This window comes from Vitis riparia, chromosome 1, assembly GCF_004353265.1.
Source record: "Vitis riparia cultivar Riparia Gloire de Montpellier isolate 1030 chromosome 1, EGFV_Vit.rip_1.0, whole genome shotgun sequence".
In the NCBI taxonomy this organism is placed as follows: Eukaryota; Viridiplantae; Streptophyta; class Magnoliopsida; order Vitales; family Vitaceae; genus Vitis; species Vitis riparia.
The window spans coordinates 6,323,839-6,333,130 of NC_048431.1; the positions used below are offsets into that span (position 1 = coordinate 6,323,839).

Sequence of the window (9,292 nt, forward strand, 5' to 3'; positions counted from 1 at the left end):
TATTTCTCATGATTACAGGCAAATAGTTGTAGCCTGCAACATTTACGTAAGAATCTCTTGAAATCATCACTCATATTCTCGATTTTTTATTTATTTTTTAAAATCAGGCCTTGATTAATTAACTCGCTTTCTTTTTCCATTCGAAGTGCCCACCCGCCGTGTGAGTTGGAGGAGTTCATATTTATGTCATTTGAATAAAAATTAGTCACCTTACTTTGGAAGTCTAAAGAATATTATTAGAAAAATGTTGGGTAGTCATGAGTATATATACCTCATTGAATATGAATACTTCTCACGTTGTGAATAAAAATCTCTTCATTTCATCTTTTAGGCTGTCAAAAGCAAATGTGTAATGCACGTAGATGAAATAGTATGATAATTGGAGAGGGGAAGGCAACGTGGAATGAATTGTCATAAGAATTACAGCCTGTTTGTCTGAAAAAACCAGTCCATAGTATACCATGTTACTGAGAGTTTTCTAGCCTTGTATAGGGTTATATCTGGGGATTATTTACTGAAGAAATATGAACAAAAACATTCAAAGATGCGGACCCAAATTACAAACAAAATTTAAGATATCGCAGAGTGGGGGGAGAGAGAGAGAAAGAGAAAGAGAGAGGTCGTTTTCATTGCATTTGTGTCCCTTTTAAATGTTTATAAAAACACCATGTTTTTCAGTGCCACAGTTGAAATGGTTAAGACAGGCACTCGTCTCTCTCAACAAATACAATACACAAACACATTGACATAGCTCATTTCTCTCTCCCTCTCTTTTTTATTTTTCTCTCACTCACTTTTATCAGAATCAGAAGGGGAGCAGGGTCAGCAGCAGTGGCACAGTACCTTTTCATTAATTTGAAGACCATATAAAACTCTAGTTGAGGGGCATTTGGATGATAAAATAAAAGGGAGAAAAAATAAAAGAGAGAAAAAAGAAGGAGATTTCTCTTTCACAATTCAAACCAAAGCAAAAGCGAAATGAGGGCGAAGGTGCACCAAAAGATTTTCCATTTTTCTTTGCTTTTCTTTCTGGGACCACGTGCACCTCTTTCCTCACCTTTTAATGCAGAGTTCCTTTTTTATCCAGTGGATAGCTATGGGATGGCAGTAGGGTTTTATGAATGAGTGATGATAAGAAGGTGTTGCCTCTGTCCTATTTTGATGGGGACTCCCTCCTTCCAGCCACAATTTTTTTTCCTTTTTCTTTCCTCTTGTTTTTGTATGTTTTGTTTATTTATTTATTTTTGTTTTCTTAATTGGACAAAAATGTAGAAGTTTATAACAAAGGGACAAGAGAAAAGAAGGGGTAGGAATGAGTGTTTCTGTCGTCTTTAATCTGAGAATATATATCATCATTAATCCTCTCTCTCTCTCTCTCCCTATCTCTCTCTATGTATATATACGTAGACCACTAAATTTGTAGAAAAAAGACACTGGAAAATTGATGGGTTTTTTTTTTAAATACTAGAATACATGCATTTGGTCAATGTTTGAGTTGGTTGGCATTTTGGAGCTAGTTTCAAAGAATATGATATAGTTATTATGAATTCTTCTTTATAGTTTATGGTTTTAGCATGACATGATTAGTGGGTAAATCAAAGAGGAAAAGGAAAGGAAAATGGAGACAGAGAGATAAGCTTTTCCTTTGATGTTTTGATGGACAGTGAAAGTGGTGTTTCCTTCGGCCACCCAAAAATAAAAACAAAAAGAAAAATGTTTCTTAGAAAAGTTAGGAAAAAGTAGCTTTGTCTCTATGTCCTAATCTTTGTTGAAAGCAGGATGACTCCATTTCCACATGGCATGTAAGAAAGGAAGGAGCACAAATAGACCATCCTGCCCTCACCAACATGGAGAAGTACAGCTATGTGCATCACATGTATAAGTGGACAAAAATATCATCTTCCCCACAGATATTCTTTCTAACCCTCATGATGGGGTTGAGACCTGTACGGGTATAAATGGAGATCTTTGACAGTAAAAATAATAATAAAATTTAATAAATAAAATAAAACAAAAATTAAGGGCCACGAAAATTCAAAGAGTTTTCTTCTTTGTCTTGTTATGGGGTATCTTCTTGTTTTAGCAGTATTACACTCGATACGTGTTTAATATAGGCGTCCATATTCTGAAGAACTCTCTTGTAGTACATCCATCACTTGTTACGGGAGGGAGTTGAGCATTTGGCATTACATATTTTGGCAGCTAGCTAGCTAGCTATCTCCAGCTACTCTTCATACCCTTGAAATAGAGCATCAAAATCAAATGCTTCCAGCAAATGAATGCTGATCGACTAAATTTAAAACCAGAGAACATAAAATTTAAATAATAAATAAATAAATAAATCACCCCACATAGCATAGCATGTTTTATGTTAATGGAGGGAGAACTAAAGGCGAAGCTAGGTGAATAATAAATGTGGAGGGTGTATGAATTGGATAAAAGTGGAACTGTACAGAGCGCCAGATTTGTTGGGTTATGAAGGGTTGACAATTCTTCCCATGGCCATGCAGGCTTTAAATGGCCATTAGAGGGGAAAGCGGAGTGAGCTCAGCAACCAACAGTGGCATAAGTGGGGAGTGGGGGGTTGGTAAAAGAGAAAGACGCATGGGTGGACGAGCCCAGAATGCAAAATTTAGACATACTTGGCGCACGTGCCCCTCAACTGATACTTGAAACAAAAACTATGGCTTCTTTTTCGGTTTTAAGATAAAATGTGAGGTTAGGAAAATGCAGGTGTGTCGTATATATATACATACATATGCGTGGGTACATGGGTTGTGGGGGTTGGGGTGTATTGGGGGGTTGGACATGGGTCTGGGGTGTTAATGATTGATGCGCCACAGAGGATTCACTAAGGTGGGGGTGTCTGGTGAAACCGTACTCGTATGCAATGGAGGGGCGTGAGCAGAGGAATGTGCTGTAAGCCTGTGGCTGTATGTATAATAGCTTTGGATGCGATCCATTTGGGGGCAGTGTGCCATTTCACTGTTTCAAGTCAGTCATTATGTCCCTTCAACGATACTGTTTTAGTCGTAATTGTGTACCTTCACTACCACTGTGCTCATCTTCTGCCTACTTTTAAGTGACAATTACGGCCATTGCTTTTAATCATAATGACGAGACACCTATATATATTGATTCAATTTTGCACATTAGTGGCCCTTTCGTGCACACAAAGCACTTGCAATGGAACTGTTAGCATGTAGGTTTAATAAAAAAATTGGCACAGGTGTTCCACTTATTGTGAATTAAGTTGTTTTAAGTTATAATTAAGTTAGAACATATGATGATTCGTTTTGTTTTTAAAAGTCACTGAAAACAACTCCTATCTATTCTCTAAAGTTTTTTATTTATTTTACTTTATTTTAAAATTTTATTTTCAAAAAACAACGGATAAACAATGTCAAAAAAATTTTAAAATATATATTTTATTTTTTTTAAAGAATTATTTTTACATCATATAATCAAACAAACTTTTAATTTCTCAAAATCATTATTATGAACTTTCATGTGAAAAAAAAAATCAATTTGTTATCAAATTATCGCTAAAAAGTAAGAAATGTGATTTTAATAGACAGATCATTGTGAAAAACAATCGAGAAAATTGATAAGTATGTATAACCGAGAAACGCTGTCATAATTAACAACATGACAACTAAAGTCATTAAATAATTTTTTTTTTTCTATTTCAAAATCTAAAGATACACATTCCACTATGGTTGAAAATTTTGATTATGGGCTTCCCACTGAAAGCTTTGTTTTAACAAGAAAATAATAAAGCATTAGATTGTCATTTATGTAAAAAAGTTGACGCTAATTTCCTGATTACTTCAAAAGACAAAAGCAACTTTCCAATGCCATGATTGAGGGTGATAAATCTAGTACAATTAAGGTGGTTATCACAAAGATTTGAAGAAAAGAGTGATTGTATAGCAATCACTCCATTTTTGTGACGGTTTGCAAGAGAACAAAGTTTGTATTTAAAGGATCTTCCTTCAAAAAGATAAAAACAGAAAAAAGAACAAAAAAAAAAAAAAAAAAAAAGGAAAAAGGAAAAAGGGAAAAGGAAAAGGTAAAGTAGTAAAGTTAGAAATTGAAGTAGGTCCATTTACAGTTTGAAGATGCCTTGGAAAGCCATATCGACAACGCTTTCCTCTCTGTTTATCCTTTACTTGGAGAGGGCCAAAGATGAAATGATAGATGATACCCCAGAGCATAAGAATCCAAGGAGAAGGAGACCCGCCGAGACATATGCCAAGTTAAAGAAGTCATCAAGCTTTGATCGAATTTCAGAGAACAATAATGTGCTGCCATATATATTCATTCTTCTAACCAATCAATCTCTCCAGATCATCCAAGTTCTTCTTCAGATCGAAAGTGGCACCAAATGCTGCACCAACTCCTGTTGCTAACAGATATGATATTACCTGCTCAAATCCATGCAACCCACCTAATCAAACTCATTTTGGATATGATGGGAAACCTTCAACTTTGATATCTTCACATAATTCTGGGTTTAGCTCATCTCAACTCTTATATAGTCTTCACATTTTCTTAATTTTGCCAAGGTTGGATAAATCAAAATTTTCATTCATCAGTCACTTGACATGACTTTGTTTCACCTAACACTGCCCAAACCAGGAGAAAATGGTGATAATTTTGGGTTTTTTTTTTGTTCATTAATTATGGAAGCTTGTCTTTTTTCATGAGGAAGATGGATCTTGCAAGATTTGGTTGCTCAGTAGTAACATCCACTCCATTATTTGTTCATGCTTCAACAGAATTTTCCCATATGCATCAAAGCCATCCACCTCAAGAGTTGAGATCCAACAAAGAGATGGGGATTTCTACAACTAGACAGAGAAAGAGAATAAGGATTTCAAGGAAAGAGGTCACCTTGAAAATATGATGAAGTGAGGGGGTTTCTGTTCTGGTCCCTGATAGCTAGCTGTCAGAATGGAATATCACCCGCCAATATAATAATTAAATTCACATATTTCTATGCAGAAACACACCTAGACAAATTATGGGTGAGGCACAACACAACAATGCATGAATTTGCCTGGTCTGTTGGCTGCCCATACTGATTCTTCTCAATTGTTTTCTTCAAAAAGAGAGAGAAAAGAGAAAGAAAATTCAGGAAACTTGAAAAGGAGGAAGCTGACCAACCTTGTCACCAAAGAATTCAAACTTGAGAAGCCCATCATGGGCTCCTAGGCGTTTTCCTGTGCACGCATAGTGGACTGCAAAGGGAATTTGCAAAAAGGTGTAGGCCAGTCCAATCACGGCTACTGAAACCATGTACCTGCCCACAATGAACTACCTATTTTAAACATTTGCTTTAACAATCTGTATATATTTATATGTACTCATATGTTTCATATCAATTAGGATTTACCTGTAGGAATACACATTTTTGAACCTAATTTTTACTTCCGTGAAGTCGATCTTCATGGTGGCAGAGTCTGTGGCTATGACTATGAGAGATGCTAGGAGGAAAATCAAGGTCAGGAGCCTCACCACAAGCGAGGTTATGGCCAAGGCCTTGGACCCGGATGATTGGGGCATTTTCCCTGTGATAATAGCCGGCTTTGTTGCCATCCTTTATACCCCATACTTGTTTGTCATGACTTGACTCATTTATAACACTTAAAATATGAGGGAACCCTATAGAGATATGTATGTATATTTAGTATTCAATAGATACAAGAGTCCTTGTATGGTTACTTCTGGTGGAGGGAATGAGATTTGTCCTCCCTGGTTTCCTCTGTTGGTCCTACAAAGTCGAAATCATAAGAGAGGATGTAAGGTGTGAAAGAAGAAAGAAAGAGTACTGATATATATATTTTCTTGGCAACTAGGAAGGACTTTGTTTTAGTACCATAAAAACATGCAACCACTCACATGGGCTTTCTCTCTCTCTTTTTCTCTTTCCCCAACCACATTATTCAACCCATTTGATCACTTCGAAAATCGCATGTGCCAGCAGAGACATCGATTTTACAGATGTCAGCATCTCCCATGGGGCACTGCCACCCATCATTTTTAGAGACCAGAACACTGTGTGTTGTATTTTCTTTTGAAATTTGGCCCAAAGGTTCAGCATAAGAAGTATCTGCAAATTTCAACCTTCACCCATTCACGACTGTCCTACAAATTTGAACTGTTTCGATCTCTTAGTTGATACGAACGTCGAAAACAACTTTACGTACAGTTTATACAATCAATGCGCAGAATGGTTCCATGATGTCTCATTTTCTAGTAGATCACATTATTTTCTAGAGGAGAAAAGTTGAGAGAATTCTTAGGAACTTGGGCCTAAGAAGACGACACCAGTCACCGTTACACCTCCTAGGCAATGCAGCTCCAACCCCTTCTTACCTCTCTTGTCTTCACATCCGAACCAAATGTCTCTATGGGATGAGCCAACTCCTTTAGTCATATATAAAAGAAAAAAAGATTGCTAAAAAAATTTGGCTAAATAACCCTTTTCAAGTTTTCATGCCCCATTACTCGCAATTGATATCCTACAATTACTTCCTAAAAAATATAAATTTTGTGATATCTCACAGAGAAAGTTACTGGATTACAAACATTTTTTAAAGTCGTGAAGATATTTTTAAATTTAGAGTAAACAATATTTATATGATTGGGTGTGAATTATTACAAATTTTGTATTAAATTTGAATCAGTAATTAATCAGAATATAAAAGTACATGACGGACCTTGATCATTTCGTAGGGGGGACAAAAAGAAATGAATACTATTATAGGTTAATAATTTAATTACCTAGTTAGTAATGGAATTTCAAATTGGAATGACAGATAATCCAAAGAATACTATTTATAGGTGTGGGACGTTGTTTTATAAAAACCTGTATAAGATAAGATTTATGTCATGGTCGATCAGTTGGCCTTATCTCCATTTGATCCTTCCAACTCAATACCACCATTACGTTACGCTGCCAGTGATTTCTACAACGAATACAAGGAAATACAGACAAAATTTGCCAGGTTTCTTGTCTGCCCAAATACTGGAACTCCAGTATTTATTCTGTCTGCTTATCAATATCACAACGAATGCAGCAAAAATTATTATTGCCCATGTATTATAGCCATTCATGAAACACTTGAAACACTTCAGATTCTTGCCAACTGGGATGCTTCAATCAATAGGGACTCAAACTGTTCAACAAGCTTCTCTCATCTCCATAACTTACTGATTTGAAAGCTTGTTTTTCTCACGAATCTCACCCAAAATCTTGTTTTATGGAGGACTACTTTCGGTGTTTGAAATGAAAACTATTTTTTAGAGCCTGTTTGGAACTGTTTTAAAAAAACAATTTTATGTTTCTAGACTTGAAAACGTTTTTAATAATTTTTTTTAATTGAAAACAGTTTTTTGAGAATTTATTTCTAAAAATAATTATTTTAAAAAATATATTTTCATTATTTTTTATTGTTTCTACTATGTTTTAAAAATTGCTTTAAAAATAATTTTATTATAATAGAATTATTGAAAATAAAATATTACATATAAAATTTATTTTAAAGAAATATTTAAAAATAAAAGATAAGTTAAAAATATTTCAAATTCTTAAATAAATTTTCATTTTAAAAAACCATTAAATAAGTATTTTTTTTTAAATTTGCAAATATTTTCTTAAAAGGGATTATCTTAATATTTAGAAAAATCACCAATATTTAATGCTTTTATTTCAAAAATAAAAAATAAAATTTGTTTTTATAAGAAAATTGAGAGCTTCCTCCACCTTGAGCCCATGGGCGTTAGAGGATAGAGATTTATGGATGTGGACCTGACTGTCCAGTCGTTATGGGCTGGACTTAACAATGGGCCCATATAAATATGAATTGGCTTTTCAGCTTCAAATTTTGGATCTTTGCAAACGGTTAAACTTGGATAGTTTGATCCGACCCAATTCGAACCTGGATTTAAACAATCATTTTCAACACTTTGGATTTGGCTTCAACCCAATTTTAATGTTTTTATAATATTATCTTGTATAACAATATTAATTTTCTTTTTTCGTTTTAGATTTTTAAGAAAGACATCAAATTATATTATATCATATATATTTTTTCATTTCTATATTAAATTTTATTTCATTTACGGTTCAAATTTTCATATAAATATATATAAAAAAAGGTTTTTTTAAACATAATATAAATGTATTTTAAATCATTTAGAGTCGATTTGAAATTGTTCTTAAAAACAATTTTCTATTCCCAAACTCAAAAATATGTTGGATAATTTTTATAGAAAATAGTTTTATAAGAACTAGTGTTTTCTAAGAATATATTTTAATTATTTATATTTTTTTTAAGGGTTATCTTAAAAATAATTGAAAGAGAATTATTAAAAATAAATTATTACTTATATTTAAAAATATGGAAAACATCTTGAGAATGTTTCAGGTTTTCAAATAAACTTTTATTTAAAAAAAAACATTAACAAAATTATTTTTTAAAACGTGGGAAAACACCCATAATTTTTTCTTTTCAAACCCAAGAAGCATGATAATTACAAAGAGAAAGTGTCTGATGAAGTCTCTAAATTTGAAGAACCGTTTGTAGAACTATTTTCTTAAAAGAGGTTATATTAATATTTAGGAAGCTCAAATGTATTTGTATTTTCAAAGCTGCAAGTACTTTAAAAATAGGGGGAAAAAATCATTATATTCCAATATAAAAATAAAAATTTATTTTTAATTTTGCCATTACGTAATGTTGGATGTTAATTCTCCATTATCACCAAAAAACATAAACCATATATATATATATATATATATATATATATATATCAAGCATTAAAATACATGCTTTCCTGTCCACTTTGGAACATACCTGAATCCATTGTGTGTTTAATGAAGAAGTACGAATCTTCTAAGACTATAGAGGGGTATCCACTGTTTATGTAATCTCTCTGACGATGGGAGCGATAGAGACTGCGTTTTGTTCTATTCCAAGATATTCAAAAGGGAACAGACATTTAACCTTATATACCTTGTATGTCTTAGGGATTATACCCTTTGGACTATTGGGTCTCACATGTCTTAGACCCATAATGGCATTGGACTCTACACATAAGGTGGTTCATACTTTAGAAAACCGATACAAAACAAATATGTGAATGCGAATAGCTTAATCATGAACTATGTTACATATGTGCGTCCATATTTCAACACGTAAGTCTTAAAGCTAATAAGAAAATTGAGAGCTTCAAGCCCATGGGCTACGGAGGATAGAGCTCTTATGGATGTGGACCTGACTCT

At 33.6% G+C, this 9,292-nt stretch overlaps 1 protein-coding gene across 2 annotated transcripts; it reads right to left on the reverse strand.

The window, feature by feature from the left end:
- Nucleotides 1-4,064: 4,064 nt before the first annotated feature.
- Nucleotides 4,065-5,594, reverse strand: LOC117925015 (CASP-like protein 4D1). Of its 2 annotated transcripts, XM_034843808.1 has the most exons (4): nt 5,399-5,594; nt 5,170-5,305; nt 4,897-4,948; nt 4,065-4,427 (listed from the first exon to the last, which is right to left on the reverse strand). In XM_034843808.1, the coding sequence occupies exons 1-4, from the start codon at nt 5,566-5,568 to the stop codon at nt 4,351-4,353; spliced, it is 435 nt and encodes a 144-aa protein (XP_034699699.1). In that variant the 5' UTR covers nt 5,569-5,594; the 3' UTR covers nt 4,065-4,350. The 2 variants fall into 2 exon arrangements, with proteins under 2 accessions (XP_034699699.1, XP_034699708.1); XM_034843817.1 differs by lacking the exon at nt 4,897-4,948.
- Nucleotides 5,595-9,292: the final 3,698 nt, after the last annotated feature.

What these genes read in the sequence shown, in the direction of transcription:
- LOC117925015 (XM_034843808.1), bottom strand. Translation starts at nt 5,568, where the DNA reads ATGCCCCAATCATCCGGGTCCAAGGCCTTGGCCATAACCTCGCTTGTG. An exon ending in AAAAATGTGTATTCCTACAG is followed by an intron (nt 5,306 to 5,398) that starts GTAAATCCTAAT and finishes CATTGTGGGCAG; the next exon opens with GTACATGGTTTCAGTAGCCG. An exon ending in TTGAATTCTTTGGTGACAAG is followed by an intron (nt 4,949 to 5,169) that starts GTTGGTCAGCTT and finishes CCATTCTGACAG; the next exon opens with CTAGCTATCAGGGACCAGAA.